At 31.3% G+C, this 24,866-nt stretch overlaps 1 protein-coding gene across 1 annotated transcript; it reads right to left on the bottom strand.

The window, feature by feature from the left end:
* Positions 1-934: 934 nt before the first annotated feature.
* On the bottom strand, positions 935-24,852 carry LOC139489688 (uncharacterized). The gene is made up of 9 exons (XM_071276357.1): positions 24,766-24,852; positions 18,682-18,777; positions 16,544-16,966; positions 13,995-14,189; positions 9,611-9,823; positions 8,708-8,803; positions 7,978-8,061; positions 3,459-3,537; positions 935-1,332 (listed from the first exon to the last, which is right to left on the bottom strand). Exons 1-9 carry the CDS (start codon positions 24,836-24,838, stop codon positions 966-968), a joined length of 1,626 nt encoding a protein of 541 aa, XP_071132458.1. The 5' UTR covers positions 24,839-24,852; the 3' UTR covers positions 935-965.
* Positions 24,853-24,866: the final 14 nt, after the last annotated feature.

The raw sequence follows: 24,866 nt of genomic DNA, 5'->3' as shown, positions 1-24,866 counted from the left end.
GTTTTTAAAATTGTCGTTTTATGTAACTTTTGTAAAAAAAAAAAAACGTCACGAAAGCAAAGAAACATTTATTTTTAAACGGATTTATATTTCCATAATGATTAAGTATTACTACCTTCAATATTGGTCCAATGAACAGAAAACTTTATCTTTAATTTGAAAAAAAAGTCTTCTGTCGTTTCTTTTGTTGACTAGTATAGTAAGGAGATTAACTCTGTTACTCAACAGTAAAATGTCTTTGTCATCCTTCCAATTACAGATTATTGCTGTTCTGTATACTTCCATTTACATATAAATTTAATAAGATGCTCCTTTTATTTGAATTATATTGGATTATGCTTCCTTCTCCATATCAATTAAATAGGATGATATAAAAATACACTTAATGTTCCAGTGCTGACATTTAAATATTCTCAGAAGGTACATGTACACAAAAACGCTGCAACTAGACAGAACAACAAATGAATGTTTCTATTAATTATTATCTTTAATAAGTTCGAAGTTTTAAACTGGGAAATTAGGAAATCATATGTTGGTTTTTCAAACGTTTCCATAGGTTGGAAATATAGTGTTATCAGAAAAGAAATTACCCCCATGAGACTCTGTTTTAACTAAAATTAAATCCAAATGTTTTAGATATGCTTTTGGTAATAAAAAAAAAGATCAATAAGTGACTACTTTCTTATATAATCTTTCATATTTGTGACTATTTGATTCTTCTTTTTTTTAATTGGATATTCTTTGACTAATGTGATTATGGACAACATAAATGTTAGGGTAGTTGAACATTTAAATTAAATATTAATTTATTGGGGGGGGGGGGGGTAGGAATGAGCATTGAATTGGAAAAAGATGGTGCATTATAAACTTTAAATAATACTAAATCTTGAAATTTCCAAAAATATAATTGAATCAAAAACTTCTTAACAACGGAACAAGGAAGTCAGACATGTTCAGATATTGTCTCATATGTGTCGCAAATCCCGTCCAATATTTGACGCAACCTTTTTTTCATTCGGGTCAAATACTAAATAATCGTGAATCAATTCAGCACATGCATTCTTTGTAGAGTTTATCTTATCAGTTTTACAATTATCTGGTTCTTGTTTGTGTATATGAGGGTCGATATAATCATAGCTTGTCTCTTGTGGTTTTGTTCTCGCCGATTTAAGATCTTCATATTGATGACTATCACGATACATGGCCAAGTCATTGTATTCTGTCAAATCCCCTTGTATAGATAAACCAATATTCTGACGTCCGGTGTGATCATTTCCATCTTTAGAGTTATGTACGGGTTGGTTCTTTTTTGCTGATTTCGTTTCTATTGATCTGAAAGCACATGTTTCAAAGATTAAACGATTATAAGTTTTTTTAATTGTCCTTTAAACGATTTTTTTTTCAATTCTTTGTTTTGTCATCTTTATGAAGAATAAACTATGAGTTTATAAAACTAATTATAACTTGTAAATTCACTGATAATGTTATTGAATATCAGTTTATAATTCATTTGTAGGGTTTGAGTCAAGTTTATCCATATAATTAAATAGACTATCTTTGGGAGCATTTTAGGTAATACCAATACAGGACAAAAAGTATCACTTGAAACAGTAATTTATATGCCAGTAGATAATCATATACCAGATTTTATGCGCGACTATCTTTCGGTGCGGGGTATGGGATTTATCAGGACTAGCAAGTGAAATGTTTAATTTTTGTATGAACTATTGTCGTCAATTCTATGTACTGTAAATACTGTTTAAAAATGATCTATCCTAATTGCTGATTTATGAGGAAAACAATATTGAAATTGAAAACAAAAGGGTAAAAATGATTACTGATTTTTACTCCAAACTGTAGACAAAATGGAAAATGCGGACCAGCAAGGTGACAACAAATGACAACAGTATGATATGTGTTTCTAGCCACGTTGTTGATGTTCTCTAACATTTTTCTCTCGATTTATTTCTAGATTGGTTTGCCACAAGAGCTTTGATAGAGATCGCACCCAGCTTATATTTCGTCGGTAAATGACTGTACAAAGTCAGGAATATTAGTTTTTTCAGTCTTTTTGTTGGTTTATGTAGTTGAGCATTTGTTTTTTGCAGTATCTTATAGAATTCTCCTTTTTAATGTTCATAGTTAGGTAATTTTGTTATTACCTTTTTTAGAGATAAATTGAAGCTTTCTATTGCAAACATGCACACCATTCTAAAACGACGATCAGCAATAGAGTTTTGCTTAAAAAATTTAAAATCAAAGCAAAATTAAAATAAAATGGAATCGAAAAAAGAAGATGTGGTGTGATTGTCAATAAGAAAAGTCATAATTAGCAGTTTTAGTTTAACGTTCTGCTTCCAAAAATTAACAAACCCCAAATCATATAGTCAGATATAGAAATGCCCTGAAATCACAAACGTAAAATGATTCAAACAAGAAAACTAACGGCCTAATTTATGTACAAAAAACATGAATGGAAAACAAATATACAACACAGCAACATACGACACCCACTGAATAATAGGCTTCTGACTTGGGATAGTTCACTCCATACAAAATCTAGCGGGTTAAAACTTGTTACAAAGACTTTTTCTAACAACAAATGACAAGCACTGATCACCCGAACGAACTCTTTTATATCGAGTTCAATAGATTGGCTGATAAGATCGCTTAGCATGCCACACCTTATTTTTTAGTTTCTTTTTTTAATACCAATGATACGAAAAATTCCAGATGATTTCAAAAATCTAAAAAAAAAGAAGGTATAAAACACAAACCTATTTTGTTTAGTTGTAACGCATACAACCCGTCCATTAGTATGTAAGAATATAATTCGACCTTATGAAATCCATATGTATGTGCATTTCAATTTATCCCCTCGGTTAGAGATGGATAACACATGAATTTCTGTGCAAAGTAATTAAATTAATGGAAAAGAATGTGAACATTGAAATTGAAGCAACGGTATATCATTTGATTAACTGATTAGATCAACAAAAAAACATTCGTATACAGGTATAACAATGATTAACAGCTAGTTTCAATCTATACTAAGAAATTAAACATACCATTAAAAAATATCATTGCACGAGTTGCTTAATCTTTTTATATCTATATTTATGATTATCGCTTATAAAGTCATTGGAGGTGTTCGATGGTCAGCTCGTTTGTTAGTTAGATGGCGTCTATAATAAAATACACACGTAACGAACCTACAAATCATCGATCTCATGACCTGTAAACTGTTCATTTAAGACTTTCAGTGGTGTGTATAAATGTTTTACATTGTTACAAATAAAATATGAGAATTTGGGTCAAATCGGCGAACATGTTTTTGATAGCTAGTGCCCCTTTCACATTTGGCGGATTCAACCAAAGACTTTAGAGACATAAAGATTAAATAACGAGCACTATTGAAGTCATAATAGTACAAAACAATAAATATTACTGATATTTACCTTCTTCTTAAAATTACTAAAAGACAAATCAGTAAAATGACAATAATTGCAGCAGAAACAGATGCTCCAACAATCAAACCTGGAAAGAAATCTAAAGTGAGTATATCTACACTTATTGAAAAATATTTTTTTTAATTATGTTCCTTTTATCTCTTTCTATCCCTATTGTTATTCTTAGCAACGCAACTGGTACAACGTGATGACTATTAATTCAATAATTCTTCTTGGTAAAGTTATTCCCCCCTCAAGATGAGATACTTTATCATTATATAATTAACCAACATAGAACATTGTTCCATAGCTCCTTGGTACTTCTTTTCACTTGCGAAATATACTTAGCATATAAATTACCATTGCATGTTTTGTTGGGAAGCAAAATTATAGCAGCTGCATATGGAGATCTTGCGACTCTTAACATGATTTTCTTTATAGCGGGTTGCAAATTGTAAAAAAAATATTAGAATGTTGAAATATATATCTGCCAGTCGAATGATTTACAGATATTATGACTTTGATAACTGCTTTTGAATATCTGTATAAAAAATAACACAGATTTATATAAAAAAAAGTATAAAAAAGTAATGATGAATTATTCACTTGCAAGTTAATAATTCATATTTCGTAGTCACAGTCCTTTATAATTTAGTTTTCGAATGTGACATCATAGAATGAGAAAATATAAAAATTCTTAAGTGTTATACCCATAAGCAACAAGAGTAACCATTTGCGGATGAGAAACTTTTTACCATTCCGGAACACCTATATACACCTGGGTTGACACTGCGTGCGTTATTCGAAATATGCAAGGTATCATCAGGTAGGACATCACATTTAGGTGTATAGTTTCGCATTTTTGGCCTCAATGGATTTTTCAAATATGAGACTTATTGTGCAATAAAATTCATTTTTGGAGAGCTGTAGACTAAAAAAGCCTCCAAAGTGGGTTTATAGGACATCAAATTTTGTAATGTACGTAATATTGGTTGTTTTCTGTATGGCAGTCCTCATTTAGATATTCATACCAAACATTGGTCTGGCAAACTACTGTAATGTTTTAACCAACTTTTTGTCACACGAACTTTGTGATTAAATTTTGCGAAAAAGATTAGTTAAAAGTCACCCTTTTTTGTTGTAGGTGTGTCAACAGTTTTAGAAGAGGTATCACTCAAGGGAATTAAAATTCTGTTATGAACCAAATTTTAAGGGAATAAATGGAATTTGCATCCCCCTTTTTGCAATATTTTATGGGAAATGAATGCAGAATGATGTCATGGATACACAAAAAATTAAATATATTTCACTATTTTAACTTTTGAAAAGCGAATCTATGGTAGCGACTGAAAACGTACATGTATGACACAAACAGATGTCTTAATGTATTGGAAAGCTAGGAATAGACGATTATTAAACATTTTGTGGTTCAATTTTTTTTTGCTTACTGTGGAGTTGTACCTCAGCTTAGTAGTGTGTTGTTCTGTACTGAAATGATTGATAACATGCATTTCCGAAATTCCCCGTCGATAAATAGGGCTGCAAAAATTAAATTTCCAAATATGTGCTTTTTCCTGTTAAGGTCGATTTTGTAATATGGTTCGTAACGACAATCAAATTCACAATGTGTGATAAATCAAGAAAAAAAAGAATGTGTGCACGCCCAATGTATCATTTTACGAATAAATTTCAATAAAAATTGTTTAAATTAATAAAAGCATGTTTATGAAGTTGATATGGTGTATATACATCATTTAGGGTCCTTTTATCGTGCAAAGGTAACCAACTCGTATGGCGTCCGTAAAAATTACAAAGGAATAATTTAAACTTCCCCATTATAAACTCTTGGTTTAATAGCTTCCTTGTGGAAAGCAACCCTCCATCAAGGAAATCGTGATAAGAAATACAAACTGAACCTAGGAATATCGTTTCAATTGGGAGATATATACTCCGTATGAAGGCGCTGCTGGAATGTTGCTACTTATAAATGGAAAGTTCACAATTGGGAAGCTAAATCATCTTTTTTGTCGTGAAGTTTTGTTTTCAACCGACCCTCATTGTTATTTTCTAGATGAAGTCAAGATATTAGGGAGACTTAACTGTATCTGTAGTATCCTTTATCTATAGTTCGAAGGGATAGAGTCGCTCAATAAAAGCACCAAATTTTGTATTATTTAGTGAGAGAACATCATCTATATAGCGGAACGTAAAGTTAAAGGATATTGCTTACTTCTATCTTTCTTAAAAGTTCCTGTATAAAGTCAGCATATTAATAATAGAGAAACAAGTCGCCAAGAAGAAAGACACAATTGTTTTCAATATGAATTCCGAATTTTCTGTTAAAAAACATGTCCTCCAAAAATAACGAATATGTTATTATCTATAAGCTTGATATTGTGTTTCAGAGAATTGTTTGTTTGAATCATAGTGATTCTTTACAATGTAGTAGTTATCCCTCCCCAAGACAAGATACTTTTATCTCCGTACGCCATTCTTTTTTTATGAAACAAAGCAAGATCATCTCTTTTTCTTTTCTTTAAGGTGGAATAGGGCAAACTTGGGTAAAGTGTAAAAGAATCAAATAATTTAATACTATTGCAAGCTGAGATAATCTTAGATTGTTTGTACTCTAAAAGATCTTTGCAATTTTTTAGTATCCACATCTGATTCACACCACCTCTAGAAAAGGCAGTTTCATAATGACTATGGAGCCCTGCTTTTATTGCTGATAAAATAGACCACTTTACTAGTGTATATATTTGTTTAGGGGCCAGCTCAAGGACGCCTCGGGGCGGGAGTTTCTCGCTTCATTGAAAACCTATTGGTGACCTTCTGTTGTTTTCAGTTCTATGGTCGGGTTGTTGTCTCTTTGTGTTAATAATTTAGAAAGAGTTTTCGTGGAGCACATGAAGCACATGGAAGACCCAGCAATATATCGTAGTTTGCAAGGCCATATTATGTAGTTTAAGTATCAAATACATGCTGGACGACATATTTTGTTGCAATTCTCAAGGAACATAAAACAGATCTATGATTATCCAGGATTTCCTCTTTAGTAAGTTTCGTAAGAGTATTTTTATATGTTGATTTTCCATATGAATTGTCAATATCTAGTTCATTTATCAAGCAGTTTATTTAATGAGATTAACACACAAAAACGATGTTGTTTGAGGGCTTAATCTGCGGGGACAACAACATTTTTGTCATGGAGGTAGGACATGTGTTTTGCAGCACTTGTGTTTTTAATGATTAACGTACAATTGGTATTGATCAGACTTGGGGTCAATTACATTGGAATGTAATTAATTAAATTACACATTACATTGCAAAAATGATCAATTACACTAATTACACATTACACAGTTTTTGAAATGTAATTAATTAAATTACAATTACTTTACCAAAGTAATTAATAAAATTACACATTATATTTCATCATATTCTTCAACAATGTTATACATGCATGTGTAAAATATTCATGTAACCATAGTTCATTGTAGTTTGAGCGTTGCATTTGATAATCATTAGTTATTTTAATGTTTTGTCATTTAGTCTGAATCTCTCTGGTCTGAACACTTTGACAGCGATTTTAAAAAGGCTTTCGACAGGAACATATATGGCCGGTATTGCTTAATCAGAAGATCATCATATTGATATGAAAGGGAATTTGTTCCTATTAACTTGTCAAAACATCAAGGGGTAGTTTGACATCTCAAGTGAAGTCATTTAACTTAAACATAATTCAATAAAGAAAAAAAAATGTTTTTACTTAAAAAATATTAAAAAGTGTGCTTGTCACAATATTGAAAATACTTTTTATTACAAACAATGTACATAATGTCTAAATTTTAGCAATATTTTGCTAATTAGATGAAATACATGTAATAGTGGCATTGCCCTTGGACATTTTAATATGATTAGTTGCTGTTTGTTTTTACAGCTGTTAATTTTTATTTCTATAATCCTTTTGTGTATACTAATTTGACAAAATGATTGTGTGCAGTGATTTTAAAGTGACACATTTTTTTCTTTCTGTTTTACAAGCTGATTAATTACTTATCAATCTATTTAGTTAAAAGATCTTTCTTAAAAACTGAACAACACAAGTATTTGATCCTCACTTTTTTTTTAATTATAAGACTATTCAAAATAATTCTGTCATGTATGTAGGTCAAATAAATAATATAAAAACTTCAGAATGAATAACAGATTTTCATATATATTAAAAAAAATATTTGATTAATAAATATAATTTTACAATTTATATTATTAAACACAAATCCTTATCTTTAACACCAATAAAGTACATGTAATTGAAATGTAATTTAAAAGTAATTGAGCATTACATGCTTTTTTCAATGTAATTAATTAAATTACCATTACATGTAATTAAAAAAATGCTCAATTACACATTACATTCAATTACATGGTAAATTGTAATGCATTACACTTAATTACCATTACATTTTCAATTACCCCATCCCTGGTATTGATAGACCCATTTTGTTTCTTAATTTCTCAAAATTACCTGTAGATGTGAACGATACATCTTTATTAAATGTTGGTGTTGAAGACCTTGTAGTGTGTAATGATCTTGTTGATGGCGACTGTTCTTTACCCAAAAACGACAGAAAAAATGAAATATATCATGATGACTATATATCTATTTCTTGAGCAATAAAATAATCAGAGTAACTACACATTTTGTTTTAAAAAGATACACCTTTACATCGAACGAATCACTCGTTACTTTGATGAATTTTGTAGGTATACTGTATGACATTAATTGAAGGTAACGAGCGACCCTCAGTTAAAATTAACAGCACAAATCTTTAACATGACACAAACAGAGAGGCAATCATAAATCAAAACACTGATTTAAAAATGTTATTTATTTTACAATTTTTGCCTTCCTTGCTTTTCATAAATATCATAAATGTTAATCCTGGTACCTTTGATAACTATTGAAATTACCTTGCTTATTTTTTTATACAAAGTTAATATCAGATATGAACTATAGTTGTCATTTGACATAAATGAAATTGTCAAATTCTTATTGAAAGTCGAACGGGAAATTCGATAGGCAAACACTTCTTTGATTTACACAAAAGAGAAATCTTATCAAACTTGAATAATTGCAATGTGCATGTATAGATTTTTTCATTGGCTTATATTTTAATGCTTATTTCATCGCAAACAAGAAACTGCCATTGCCTCGCTTATTTACGTATTGTTACTTACGAATAGTATGCTACTACCTGATGTATACGATTCACTATCACTAAATGTTGTAGTAAAATCCTTAGCAGTTGGTAAGGGCCTTTGTGATGAAGACTGATCTTGAGAAAATACGTCTGAAACACAAGACAGAACAATTAATAAAATAATATTTGTGATTAAAGCGTAAAATAACCAGACAAACTAAACACTTTAAACATGTTTCATCTTATAAAAATTGTATATAAACAAGACAAAATTGCCAAACTCCAAAGTAAATTAAAAAGTAAAGACCATAACAACCGACATAACCAAGAGCTCGTCTATATTAACAAACTTGATTTTTGGAAAATAACTCTCATATTCATCACTTGAATCAGGAATTTGTCGATGAGAATAGTAGGCTTAATCTGGTTTTACGACGACGAGAGGACGTTAAACCAGTCGACATAGCCGGCACACGGTCTCGATCTTTCTTGAATTTGATACAATCTTCTCAGCTTTTTGTTTATTACCATTATATGCCCGTTCCTTTGAAATAACCAAGATTTGGACTACTTCGACTAAATTTATAGGCAGCATTAGAAACTCCTTAATTTGTAGCGTAAAACAAATTGGAAGCAGACACAAACAAAAGGATGCATAGACTTTTCCCGACTTGTCAACCTCGGATTGTATGTTTTTGCGACATGTTGGTTACCTACGCTATTGTAGGTTATCGTTGTACTCGCTTAGATAATAGAAAATAAAAGAATTACAATATAAAAATAGATACTGTGTTATCCCATTAACAGATCACAATCCAGCAATTCGAGTTTTTATGGTTATTTTAAAAAGAAGATTTGGTATGATTTCTATAATATCCACCATTATTGTTTAAAAGGTTTCTAAGTAATTAGTCACTGAAATATAATGTCAAAACTAATTAAAGTCTCTTACTTTACCTCTTATCTCATGCCATAAAATCAGATACTTTGATGCCTCAAAGCAGTTATCTGCAGCAAGTACCGAATCATCAGTTACAATTGTCATGTAATTTTGACATATTTTGGGAATGTAACGTTTATAATTCCTTATTTTACAACTTTTACAATCTCTGTCGGTTGTTGTGTGACAGGCTGCTATCCAAAGTATATCATTGAGATCAGAACATTTTTCTGAAAAGGATGTATGATTGCAAAAGATATCAATACTGTTTTTTTAAACAATACAACATATAAAAAGGTCGTTGCAGTAAAGTGAATATTGCGAATATTGCACATTTTAAGTGTTACAAGAAATAACTATACATTGTGTGTTTTCGCCATCAAATAAATATGAAAGATATAATGAAATTGAGAAAGGAAATGGTGAATGTGTCTAAGCGACAACCACCCGACCATAGTGCAGACAACAACCGAAGGCAACCAATGGGTCTTTAAAGTAGCGAGAATTCCCGTATCCGAAGGACGCCTCCAGGTGCGGGATTTTCTCGTTACATTGAAGACCTGTTGGTACCCTTCTGCTGTTGTTTTTTTTCTATGGTCGGGTTGTTGTTTCTTTGATACATTCCCCCTTTCCATTCTCAGTTTTAACAAATGATGTTAAGCTTAATTCCTTCTGACAGCAGTATTTCCAAGTCCTCTAGTGACACAAGCCACGTTAAGTCTTTTATTTCATAATGCTTAAATGTGTTAAATTCTGTGTTAAGTCATGAAAGGCAATTTAAAAAATGTCTGATGTCTGATCCTCGAAACATCTAAATTGTATCAATTGGAAACTTGACCGTAAAGTATATTGTGGTGCTAAAGTGAAAATACGTCAATAAGTCACACTTGATAGTCTGACAATCGAGGTACAAGAAAAAAGTAAGATGAAAACCTACAAAAATCCAAAAAAATTCAGGAAAAAGGAAAGTCTCTTATCAAATAGCAAAATCCAAAGAACAAACACATCAAACGAATGGATACCAACTGTCAAATTTCTGACTTGATACAGAGATTTTACAGAAAAAGTCAGTGAAACCTGTTTTAATATCTAACTAAACCTACCACTTGTTTGACAGTTGCATACAATTCCATTATATTGACAAAGATGTGTGAAGAAAAAAAACCAAACATAACATTTAAAAATGTAAAACAAGGTACAGAAGTCAAAATTGTTTTAAAATCTTTATCAACATAAAACAAAAAAATGTGGCAACGAAGAAAAACAAAAAGGAATACAGACACAGCACACCAGCAAAAACGAAAGACAAGAATATCAAAAAGCAAATGCAAAACAGCATAATGACGAGAATTCGAACGATTGAAACACATTTATAATTTAATTAAAGCTTCCGTACATATTTCATGTATTTCAAGGAGATGACTTCAACTTTATGATTATCAGATCCCAAATTGACAGCAGCAACTCTTCATCAAGAAATGCCGTTCACTTCTATTATTACTGATGACACAATGGTTATTTTTAGGATTTTTCAATATTTTTTATTGTAGCCATAGTGTATATACCTACTAGATCTTTATTTCTAATTTTGTACATTTTATAATATTTTTGCTTGTGCCAATTTTAGAATTATTGCTCGCAATTCAAATACTGAATATAATATAAAAGTGAAACGCGTGCTTTTCTATAGTAATTTGAAACATGATAGTCACGGTGTTTTTGTATTAAAAAGTAAAATCACAAAAATACTGAACTAAGAGAAAAATCAAATCGGAAAGTCCATAATCACATGGCAAAATCAAATGACAAAACACATCAAAAACCAATGGACAAGAACTGTCATATTCCCGACTTGGTACAGGCATTTTCAAATGTAGAAAATAGTGGATTAAACTTTTATTTAAAGCGCTAAACCTCTCACTTTGTTGACAGTCTCATCAAATTCCGTTATATTTACAATGAACTAAACAGACATAATAAATAAAATAGTCAAAATATGGGTAGAAGACATCTACTGATCATTTACACTTATTCATAGAATCATTAATTTTATGTTGTTTTTTTAGTTGGTCTTTTTTTTTTTCTTTTTTAGTAATTGCGTTATCAGTTCATTTTCGACTAAGGAGTTTGAACGTCATTTATTTTTCGCCTCTCATTCTAGAAACATTTGTTTCAACAAAGAGGCTTGTAAAAGAGGGACGAAAGATACAAAAGAGACAGTCAAACTCATAAATAGAAAATAAACTGACAACGCAATGGCAAAAAATTACAAAGACAAACAGACGAAATTATAAGATAAGATATTGTAAGATATTCGTGACTATTTAGTTTTTTTCACGACGAAGACTATATCAGTCCCATTTCTTCTAATCGAAGAAACTTTAAATATAAAATGATATAACTTGAAAGTATGAAGTTTTAACAAAGCCAAATCGATCGATTTTTTGTCTTGTTTTATTAGACTGTGATTTTTATTGCTCTATTGGTATTGTTTATCCTCTTTATAATCATTAGGATAAAATAAAGGCATATATTGCCTGAAACTTGAAATATTTTGGCAAGTCTTAAATAGTAATTTATCATCTCAACATAAACAAGAAATTTTTAAAAGCCTGAATCGGTTAAATATCAAAAATTACAATAATAGGCATAAACTTGAAAATTAGTCAAAAATCATTATTTAAAGACATAACTTTTTTCATGGAGTCATCCAATGGATTTGAATCATATAGCTATTCTTTTAGATCTCATCTTTGCTGATCGTTTTGATTTTCAAAGCTTTCCTACATTTTTGCATGTTTCGATACACAAAACTAAAAAATCTGTATAAACCATTTTATATAAGGCAATTAGTAAAAAGATAAACTATTAGGTGTTATTAAAATAAAAGTGAAATGAAAAACAAACCTCCCATGACAAATCAAAACGGAAAGCATCTTATGAAATGCAAAATGAAAACCCAAACACATCAAACAAATGGAAAACAACACTCATATTAGACCTTTTCAACATCTCTCGACACCTACAGTTGAGAACGACTACGACAGGTAAAACGTGAAGGGTCGTCTCAAAAATAAAAAATAAAGGAGATCATTATTGATTTTATTGTTTCCAATCATTCACAAGGATAAAACGTTTAGCTTCTAGCTGTCCTGGTTGAATTTGGAAAACGAAAAGAACAAATCATGTTTTATTGTAGTTAATATTTAATTAATGTTATTTTTGGCATTGGAAGCCTCCATAATGTACTCAATACTTTGTATCATTTCAATTCACCAATTTGGTGTTCCACTTGAATTCTGTATTCATCAATCACTGCTTATAAATGTTGTAACATTGAAACGAGGGGTCAATTATAATTTTTTTTTTCAACATTCATCAAGGAAAAACTTTAACTCGAACAAGATATCTTGAAATGGAGAAGATAAAAAAAACAAAAACGTGATATTTTCCTTCGACCTAAAAAATACGAAAGACTCACATAATCACATGTCTGGTAAATGGATGCAGTTTTCGGGGAAATCCAGAAATCGAGAAAGCGAAATCGAGAAATTGAGAAATCGGGAAATCGAGATATCAAGAAATTGGGAAATCGAGAAATAGAGAAAGCAAAAACGCAAAATCGAGAATTCATTTCGCGTTTTTGCGTTTTTGTGTTTTTCTCTTTCGTGTTTTTGCGTTTTTGCTTTCTTGATTTCTCGTTTTCCCGATCTTATCTTTTTCCCAATTTCTCGATTTTCCGATTTCCCGATTTCTCGATTTTGCTTACTCGATTTCTCGAATTCCCAATTTTGTGTTTTCCAAATGAAAGAAGAAGTCACGAAAACGCTAAAAGGCGAAATAAATGGCCGCATCCGGCCACCATACATATATTTATTTATTAATTTGGTTGATATATATTCTTAAACTATATAGTCAAAACAGTATAAAACCGCCAATCCAATATGTTATGTGATGATAATCATGATGGTTTTTGTCTTTGAGACGACCCATCCATTTTACCTGTAAACTGTAGGTGTCATTAGTCGGTGTCGAGAGATGTTGAAAAGGACTATTACTGACAACGTAACGGCATTTAAAAGAATTTTGGATTTAAACTGTTTAAACATATAAACTGTATATAGTGTTATCTTATTGTCAATTTAGGGTTATCCGTTCACTCTTGTTGTTACTGTTGACACAATGGTTTTATGATTTTCAAATGAATTTCATCGTTCCCAAAGTTTTTTATTGTAGCCTTCGTGTAGTGTAACATCTACTTCTCTCATTTTTTAATGCTTTTTTCTATAGTAATTTGACTGTTCCTCTTGTATCTTTCGTCCCTCTTTTGAAATATGATAGTCGTGATGTATTGTCTCAAAAGGGGTTCACTGAACATTTCAACTTATTCATGGAACATACCTCTTTCATCACTGCATTTGTATTCAATATTAATGCCCCGTGTATTGCATGCTGTTTCAATCCCTATTTTTCCACTGCATTGTAAACTCCTATTCAGAAAAATGGCATGCAATGGTATGTCGTTATATTGTGGAAGTATTGGACAAATAAGAGCAGGACTTTCGAATATTTTTGTTGACATGGAAGTTACAGCATCTGCAAAAAGATACACAATTGTTATTAATTCCTTAATCAAGAAAACATGATTGAAAACGTGATTGATTTTAAGTATGGAATATTAATTATAAAGTTAATAGACAAACTGAATTTATCGGTCGTCAAACTGTCTTTACAACTCTGATCAGCTCTTAATATGATTCCATATTTCGGCATTGTGACGTCAAAAACGATGCCCGGTCTAAATAACTGTGACCTAGACATATCAGCGACGTCATAATGTGTGAACCGACGTTTATAAATTTCATCCAAACTTATCAAATCAACTTACGTTTTCTGGTGAACTAGGAAAACATTTTAAAAAAGAACGCAAAAAGGGCCCGATAACTCGTTTATCAGGTTATTTGCATACTGATATTGTAAAATACCAGATGATCGACACAATATGAAGCTTTTTGATCTCGTTCTCTTTGCTCACTCGACAAAAAGCTTCATTTTGTGACTCGCAACTGATATTTTACAATAACAATATGCAGACAACCCGATAATCGGTACGAAACTATACACAACGTGAAAATATCAATGAGAAATCGAATCGACTCTGATGTGGTATAACAAACTTTTGTACGGGTTAAATACGTGTTTGAACTGATTTTGTATACTGTGGATTCATTATTATTCGTGGGATACCAATTTTCGTGGCTTTCATGGGTACTGGCGAACCACGAAATTAAAAGTTCAACGAATAACAAATTGTCTATATGCTTGTATGTAGACTTCGGCAAAACCACGAAATTAAATATCCACGAACTTGCAAGCTTTCCATAATCCACGAAAATTGGTACCCACGAAAAAAATGAATCCACAGTAAACAGTTAATGTGGTTTACTATAATTTACGTATAGGATCTTTGTATCGAAAAAAAACACATTTATTCTAAAAACCAGTTGTTGTCATGATACAGGTTATGTTCTTTTCATATATATTTTATGATGGTATGATACTAAACCCCTTACGAAAATGTACGAGAGGTATTGTACTTGATTTTCATAGCATGAAGACATAATCTTTCAATTAATTTAATTGAAGTTTGCAGCTAGCATGTCGGTAAACTGCTAGTAGTCCTTTGTTAATTTATGTCACATTGTCATTTTGTTAAGTTTCTTTTGCTACCCATTCTGACATCGAACTTGGACTTCTTTTGAACTGAGTTTAACTGTGTGTATTGTTGTGTGTTTGTTTTTTCTATTTTGGCTTGAGGTATATGGGGAGGGTTGAGATATCAAAATACATTCTAACCCGACGCATTTTTGCGTCTGTCCCAAGTCAGAAGCCTCTGTATCTGGCCATTGTTAGTCTTGTCTGATTTTTAATTTTAGTTTCTTGACTATATTTCGGAGATTGATATGACGTCCATTATTACTGAACTAGTACACATTTTTGTTTAGGGGCCATCTGAAGCTAGCCTCCGGGTGCTGGAGTTTCTCATTGCATTAAAGAACCATGTGTGTTCTTCGGCTCTTGTCTAATCTTTGGTCGGGTTGTTGTCCCTTTGACACATTCTCCATTTACATTTTCAATTTTATTCTATGTGTTTAGATAATACTGCATGCTCATTGTATCACTTAATTGTTAATGTATTATACTTTGATACACAAAACTGTGTCTAATCGTTTACAATTAATCTGTTTTAAATTTTTAGAGTTCAGAATTTTTGTGATTTAACTTTTTACAGTTTTTTTCTTTTACTATCATATTTTTTCAAAATAATACTATTAGTCAAAACAATCATCATTTAAGAGCAATTATTTTATACAAGGAGCCATTGCAATGCTTCTGTCACATTTCGGTGATTAGAGCAGATCTAAATGTACTTTTGATTTATTAATCATGTTTTCTGTTTACAGTTTTTGCCAATCTATTTTCATATTTAAGCAATAAAAGAAAAAAACTATAATGACAGATACCAGTCAATGCCAACCACTAGAATGCATTTCTTCCCTGATTGGCCCACTTAAAATGTTGTAGGATTAGACATGTATGCACGGGGTCAGTTCTCAAAATAGCATTGTATAGTAGTGTTAAAGCATATCACAATATAACATCAATCAATATACATAATTAAAAATATAACTCATCAATGGAACAAGGCTGATAAATGAGTATGTCAGACGTGTGTTTCATCAATAGAGTACTCTATACAAATTGTAAACCAAAACAGTACCGACCTGAGAGATGAACAATTTCAACTGAAACATGAACCATACTCCATCCAACTAAAATATCAATAGCTTCAACTCAAGTGAATATTCAAAGTCTTGCACAACAAATTTAAAATGAATATCTTGATACATTAAATACAATTTAACAATATAGATTTATACAAGTACTACCTGCTTCATAAAATGTCCATTCTGTTTTTCGTGCAGATGAAAAGATTGCCTGGTTAGTGATTTTTCCCTCTGTATATATCGTTTTCCTTAAAAATCTTCTATTAACTTTCTGAACAGTTCCCAATGTAAAACCATCTAGTTCCCTGCGGATGGAAATGTTGAATTTGCGAAATTGGAAGCTTATTTGGATAATTGGATCGTTTCTTATAATCATGTCGTCGATCTCCTTGTCCTTCATTATAATTTGAACAGTACGACGGCCTCCCTCTTGTAAAAGGGTTATATTACATTCGTATTCCGATTCAATTTTGAAATACAGAGATGTCTTTGTGTCGATACTTTTATTGAAATATGGTATACTTAGATCACTGTTCTCATTTGCCGTTTCTAAGTGTACTGTTCTGGAGTGTTGAATATCAAAATCTAAAATAATGCAAAACGCAAACATAGTATTACATCATTATTTAGATCCAATTTGTTACATCTTTTGATCAATTTATTTGGCATTCACTAATGGCAGTCACCAGAGTTAAAGAACATCAGTTGTTAAACTTGTTAGTAAAATGCGTTTTGTTAAAATACACTTTTTTCACTTTTTTTGGTCTTTTGGAACATGTTGTTTGTGGTTTATTTAGACCCTTCTACAACGAAATTTGTTTAACAAGCACACGTATAAAAATTGCGGTGTTCAATTTAGACTTGTTTATTTTTTTCGTTTGGGCTTGTAACATATTTTCACAAAGGTTTATACGATCCGTTCATCCTATTTTGACTATCTTAACTGAAGAGTCAGTCCTTAATTGAGGTAAACCATATGGCCTTCAAAATACCGTGTTGATCCCTAATATCACTGAAGAGACATTTGGTGTCGAAATCAGGATCTGGTGTACAAAATTTGTTTCACCTTATTTTTGTGGTATAACATCTTTACCGCAAGTTAATTGTTTTCTGTTTAGTATAAAATAAATAACAAGATCCATTTTGTTACATCTTGTGATCAATTTGTTTGGCAATCACCGGAAGGGTAAGCAGATCATGCTCCACATGTGGCACCCGTCGTGTTGCTTATGTGATAACAAATCCGGTAAGTAGTCTAATTCGTTAGGTCACATTCATGAAAGGGGAGGGATTGTAGCTACGACGTATGGAACATATCCGTTATCATTTGTGTAAACCAATCGGTCGGGTTGTTGTTATTAATAGATCAAAAGAGATATGCCATAAACGGCAAGAGTTTTCTGATAGTTACAAGAACATCCCTATTGTTCAGAATAATTACTTTTGCAAACAGTAAATTTTATAAAATGACTATACAAAAGATGTACATGATAAAACTGAAGTATTAACTAATTACAGGGAAAACTGAAATACATTACATAACTAGACATTTGAAACACAAAAGTAGACACATCCGAATAAGTTTAAACCTCAACGCCAAGTGACGTCATATTTGAAACTATCAAAAATGACGAAAAAATTACAGTAGCTTTACCCAGAAATTTTTACTACACAATGTTTTTTACAAAGTTGTTTGATGTGGTTACAATATCATTTTGGATAAAGCTGTTGCTCATATATAATATCAATTAAAAGATCTCAAAATGAGGCTTATATATATATATATTTGAATATAACTTATAGGTGAAACAGTTATTTCAGGGAAAACAACTCAATTTCCACGATTTATCGCATAATAGTTATTATCCTCCTCTGAAGTGATTCGTTTAACTTTGCCTGTTCTTTTTTCTTCTTCACTCAAATTATTGATAGTTTGGAAAAACCTAAATACCTCAACGATAATTTTAACATAATTTTAATCATTATTTCAAATATAGCTTATCGATATAATTTTAAGGTATGTAGTGTCACGTTTCAAAGCAGCTAAAAGGAATATTTCAACACAAATGTGAGTTGTGTTTTGATTCTGTTAGAAACAATAGTCACTACAAAAGTCAGAATAAACTCCGTTTGAAACTACATTCTCTAATATATTTGCAAATGAACAAACAAGCAAATGTAAAATGATCTTTTTATCATGTAAGTGAATTTTTTAATTTTCAATTTTCATTTTCTTTGTATATTTCATGAAAATTACCAGAGACATGAATAGTTCTGATAATAGTAATCTAACAACTTACATTCATATTCACAATTTCCTCCTGTATATCTTTCCGGACAATTGCATGTAGTATTTATGCATGTTCCACCGTTTAAACACGGACTACCACACCGACCTATAGGAATAAGAACAGTACAATTCAAAATGTTTTGTATTACTACTGTATTCAATTTGTTTGGAAAGATTTATATAAATAATATAAACGTACACAAAATACTTACTTACTTTATAATCCGGCAATGAGTTATTTACTTAGTTCTCACTTGGTGTCTTATTATGGATATCAGAATAATATAATCAAAAATTCAGTCTTGTGTGTACTTGTCAGTACCCTCTGATCTGTAATTGGTGTTGTTGTTTGTTGTTAAGGATTCAGAGGTTATGTGACCTCCTTGTTTTAATAAAAAGTAAATATAATGTTGCAATATTTAAACAAAAAAATAACTTTAGATTTGCAATATTAATTAAAATAAATACGGACATATACTTTCATAATAAATTTTACTAACTTTATTTTCAATAAACATTTTTTTTTCAAAAATCCTCGTCTTTTACACTTATTTGAGTGACAGACTTATTGACATACATTCACATATAGACAGACTTGCAGTTGGAAATGTAGAAAGACTATGTGGAACGCTTAGGTACTCTTAACGCACACGCAATACACGCTTTAAGCTCTTTGTGCACACGATACAGATATGATTGACAGGTTGAATGCATCAAAATTACTAGCGTATAGGTAGCGTGCATGATTATTTTTAATACGGCCGACGTACGTCGGAGCTATACGTTGATGTATGAAGCCGTTATTACATTAACATGATTAAGTAAACAGGCAAGGTACCAGGATTATAATTTAGTACGCCAGACGCGCGTTTCGTCTACATAAGACTCATCAGTGACGCTCATATCAAAATATTTATTAAGCCAACCAAGTGCAAAGTTGAAGAGCATTTGGGATCCAAAATTCCAAAAAGTTGTGCCAAATACGGCTAAGGTATTCTATGCCTGGTATAAGAAAATCCTTAGGTTTTCGAAAAATTCAAAGTTTTGTATACAGGAAATTTATAAATATGACCACATTATTAATATTCATGTCAACACTGAAGTGCTGACTACTGGGCTGGTGATACCCTCGGATACGAAACGTCCACCAGCAGTGGCATCGACCCAGTGGTGTAAAATAGTTTTCAAAGGTACCAGGATTATAATTTAGTACGCCAGACGCGCGTTTCGTCTACATAAGACTCATCAGTGACGCTCATATCAAAATATTTATTAAGCCAACCAAGTGCAAAGTTGAAGAGCATTTGGGATCCAAAATTCCAAAAAGTTGTGCCAAATACGGTTAAGGTAATATATGCCTGGTATAAGAAAATCCTTAGGTTTTCGAAAAATTCAAAGTTTTTTATACAGGAAATTTATAAATATGACCACATTATTAATATTCATGTCAACACTGAAGTGCTGACTACTGGGCTGGTGATACCCTCGGGGACGAAACGTCCACCAGCAGTGGCATCGACCCAGTGGTGTAAAATAGTTATCAAAGGTACCAGGATTATAATTTAGTACGCCAGACGCGATGTCAATGTCAGTTTCTAATTCTTATGCACAACAAAAGTTATATAAAACAATAAATCTTTATTAAACAATAATCTAATATATAATGCCAAACAAGCAGTTGGGTTTACGATTGCATTTCCTTTTTTAAAGAAAGCAACTTGTTTTGCAATTTGATTAGGAACTTTCTGATTTGAATTTTTCTTGAATTTCAGTTTTTTTGTGATTTAACTTCTTAGTGGTATTGTATGTTAGTCAGCAGTTTTAAAATCATTGTTAAATTCAGGTTGTTTTTGGTAACATCTTTCTTATTGGTTTTGGTTATGTATCTAAATTATTGTTCATATATATAATATCTATCAATTTTTTGAATTCACGCATCGAAACAATATATATCCGATATTCTTCCGACGCACGCATGGTAACAATGGAACTAACTTGTGCCAAAAATGAGTCATACTTGCTCGTTCAAATTGATTCCACAAAATCTTACATGTACTTCTTTTATCTCAGTTTGTATACAAATTACACCGTTGGTTTTCCGAATTAACACTAGTAATTATTTGGGCCCTACAACGTGGTGTTCAGTGTGAGTCGTACTTTTATCTATAATGGTTTACCTTAAACAAATTATTAATTTGATGTAAAGTTGTCTCATTCGATTTCATACACCATCTTCTTATATCTATAAATCTTTAAAGTTTACGCCTACATAACTGCTTTCCAGACTTCCGGTGATTTTCCCGTTTGAATGGTTTTACACTAGTAATTTTGGGGCCCTTTATAGCTTGTTGTTCGGTGTGAGCCAAGGCTCCGTGTTGAAGGCCGTAATTTAACCTATAATGGTTTACTTTTGAAATTGTTATTTGGATGGAGAGTTGTCTCATTGGCACTCATACCACATCTTCCTATATCTATTCATAAAACGGCATTTAAGTGCTTAATCTTCATGTTCAGTAGTGATTTGGCCCATTTAGAAAAGGCAAATTTTATTACATCTGAAGCTGTCAAACTGAATTTTAGAATTTATTTAGAGCTGGGAGAAAATTCTATAATTTTTATTTATCTCTCTTTATTTGTTCCAATAGTCTATATATAGGGTCAAGCAACATTTTCGAAATGATCATTTCATGTAAGTGTTAATTTTGTTACAGGTACTGACTTTTTGCCTCAAACATTAAACCGGTTATGAACTAAGCCTCTGGCCTTTGTTAGTCTTGTATTATTTTGATTTTAGTTTCTTGTGTACAATTTGGAAATTAGTATGGCGTTCATTATCACTGAACTAATATATATTTGTTTAGGGGCCAGCTGAAGGACGCCTCCGGGTGCGGGAATTTCTCGCTTCATTGAAGACCTGTTTGTGACCTTCTGCTGTTGTTTTCTTATTTGGTCGAGTTGTTGTCTCTTTGACACATTCCCCATTTCCATTCTCAATTTTAAGTTCGTGAATTATGTTTGCGGTTTTCTTGACTTGCATTGCGGCGTATTATTGTATTCATTTTATATGAGAAAAGTATAAGCAGTTATATTAGAAAAATATCGCATTCACATTTTTTTATATTAAAAACACATCGCTACTATAAAAGACAAATATCGCGTTGTATAATAAAATATAGCAGTATCTTTGACTTATTGGTGATTTCGGCTTATTAAACATTTTAATTCAACTAATTTGCATTCAATTGTATTTGCTACATGATATTTATTGAATGGGTACATTTACAAATGATTAATTACACATTTACGTTTCATTTTATTTTTTTCAATTCAATTTTCTCGTAGTAATACACCTTGCTTGTTATTATATTACACAATTTATGGAATCTATACAGCATGCGTCTGCAATTCGTTGATATAAGACAAAATTGCTATTCAATATAGGAAACGTTTTTATCGATTCGCTTCTTCCAAAGACTGGGTATGGGGTTTTATCATTGCTTACATGCGCTTTATTGAACTCAATTTGGTGGATAGTTGTGTCATTGTTATCAAATCTCAACTCTTTATTTTTATTAAGGTTATTTATGCAAGAAAAACGTAACATATGCACATAAAGTGTATCTTACGGGATTAATGTCTCTTCCACCGTATTGTGACCGTTCTGTTCAGTAACAAATCGGCGTTGCAAACAATACTTGTTGTGTACCCAATATAAAAATCTATGTTCACCGATGACTTCGAATATTAAAACCTCCAAAAAATATAAGGATTTGAATATTTCCACTGAGTAAATCATACAAAAGATCAAAATCTTCGTACATTTCATACGATAGATAAAATAATACATTGAAACGTACTTGTTTAAAGTCCTGCAGTGTTTCGGATGTCGCGGTAAGCTTTCTTTGGTGTTCATTTAAATATAAACTTATTTTAGAGGTTTATACTACTTTATAATGATAAGATATATGCTTTTATATTTTAATGTACGCTAAGTATTTTTTAATACTGAATATTCGTTTCGACACCGAGTCAATTTGATGTGAAGCTATCAAAGTTCTCATTTTGGCAAAATATGGCTTAAATTTTTACTCTATAATAGAATATAACAAAAATTTAATTGAAAGGTAAAAATCTTCATAGACCTCAAAGTCAGCTCATTTTAGAGAAGTCTCCAATTCAAGTTCTTCTGTTGATGATATATGTAATATCCTTTAGTTCAATATATTAAATGCGATTAACAAAACCATGAAATATTTGTGGATCGTTGTTTTTTCTTATCGTTCTTTTATCCTTTCGTCAATGGAGATATGTCAGTTTTGTTCGACCTTAGATTTTTAATTGTCTCTTTTGGGTATTTTTTTTTTTAAGAGTTTAGAAATTCAGTTTTCTAACTAAGCTTCCACTGTTTGTAAGATAATGGTTGACGGTTATTCGTTTTGGTTGTGTAGGATGTTATAAAACACAGCCATAGCCTAGTGTGCAGGAGACTAAACCATTGTCTTCACTTTGAGCAGCCTTCCAAACAAATCTTCATAGGAACCATACGCTTAACATCTTTCAAATATTTACATAGAGGCAAAAGTATACACAGCTGTTCAACATTCAAAATTCAATTGAGCAAAAAACAATAGAATAACATTCTAAAACCCAGAAAAACAAATCAACTATTAAAGAAAAACAACGGAACAACAGACACACTGAACTAAAACAAAAGCAAACAATGACATCAATAAAGAAACTGTAGAAAACAACTGCCAGATTTCTGAATTGATACCGGACATTTTATGAGAATATGATGGATTGAACTTAAAAAGTTATGATTTGTCCTTATACAAAACACATTGCATAATTTGATATTTTATTGGCAACGATGTGTGAACAAAACAAACAATCATCATAGCTATAGGTTAAATGTTCAAAAATAAGGGTACATCAGTCAACATTGTGTTATAATCTTAATCGCTATAGAAACCAATAGAGATATAATAAAGAAACCCAAAAAGGCATAAAGACAACGCATATAAGAAGATTTTACTATAGCACAATGATACAACAACAGGATATATTAGTTCAGAGCCTGCCTTGTGAACACAAAACGCCAACATAATGAACGCAAATCGAAAAACTACATTTTTACCCTCATGTAAAATTAAGATTAAAATGGGGAATGTGTCAAAACGGCAACAAGCCGACAATAGAGCAGAAAACAGCCAAAAGTCACCAATGGGTCTGCAATGTCCTCGGAGGAGTCCTTCAGCGGGTTCTTAAACGAATATGTTACTAGTTCATTGATATGAACACACAATCAAAAACTACGGCTTTCAATCCCCGAGGGTATCATTAGCTCGTTAGTTATTATTTCGGTGCTGATATGATTTAACAAACGTTTGTAAAATTTTCCATTTATAAATTTTGAAATTATTAAGAAAATAAGATTTTAACTCCCTCAGGCAAAGTTGACTTAAGATGAATTTGGCTATCAAAATTAGGTATTTTCGTCATAAAGCTCTTCAACGGTTTCATATGTTTGACTTTGAGCGTTCGTGGTGAAAGAAAATCCAGAAAAAAAGCTTTGGACGCATTGAAATTAAAAAAACGTGTTGTTTTCATTTTTTTTAAATCACTGTGTCGATACCTCTGTTGGTGGACTATCAGTCCCCGAGGGTTTCATCAGCGCAGTAGTCAGTACTTCAGTACGGTCATGATTTAACATGACCTAACTGATGAAAATCATTATTTTGATAAATATATGAAAAAATGTTAGTTATACAACCAGTAATATTGCATACTTTTTGCGTTTATACATGAATATCAAATTGTTTACTCAACACAGGAAATAAAACGAAATAATGATACACATAGAATATGTTAATAGGTAAAACAAATTTGAATGCTGACATTAATTGGACTGGAAGACTTCTCATGGTTTCTTGTAATCAGGCACAAAAGATTCTCCAATCGGAAGTTACCGCTTATACGGTATTTATTGTAAAATAAATTGTCTGTTCATAAATTTAGTTAAAGTATCTTAATGACTTCCACTAGATAATAAACATGTAGTTCTTTATCAAACGTGTCTATCAAAAGTACTTACCTTGTCCAGAACAATATTTAGTCACCCAAATAAACAGGAGTGTACAATGAATTAATACTTTGTATATCGCCATATTGAAATAAACTTTTAAACGTGTTCTT

This window comes from Mytilus edulis, chromosome 9 (assembly GCF_963676685.1).
Source record: "Mytilus edulis chromosome 9, xbMytEdul2.2, whole genome shotgun sequence".
Taxonomy (NCBI): Eukaryota; Metazoa; Mollusca; class Bivalvia; order Mytilida; family Mytilidae; genus Mytilus; species Mytilus edulis.
Note: the sequence above shows the minus strand (reverse complement) of the source record. Positions and strands in the feature narration are given on the sequence as shown.

Coding starts and splice junctions, on each gene's coding strand:
- LOC139489688 (XM_071276357.1), bottom strand. CDS start 24,838: ATGGCGATATACAAAGTATTAATTCATTGTACACTCCTGTTTATTTGG. Junction 8,804..9,610: donor TTTATGGCATGAGATAAGAG/GTAAAGTAAGAG, acceptor CTTGTGTTTCAG/ACGTATTTTCTCAAGATCAG. Junction 3,538..7,977: donor TGTATCGTTCACATCTACAG/GTAATTTTGAGA, acceptor ATTTCTTTCCAG/GTTTGATTGTTGGAGCATCT.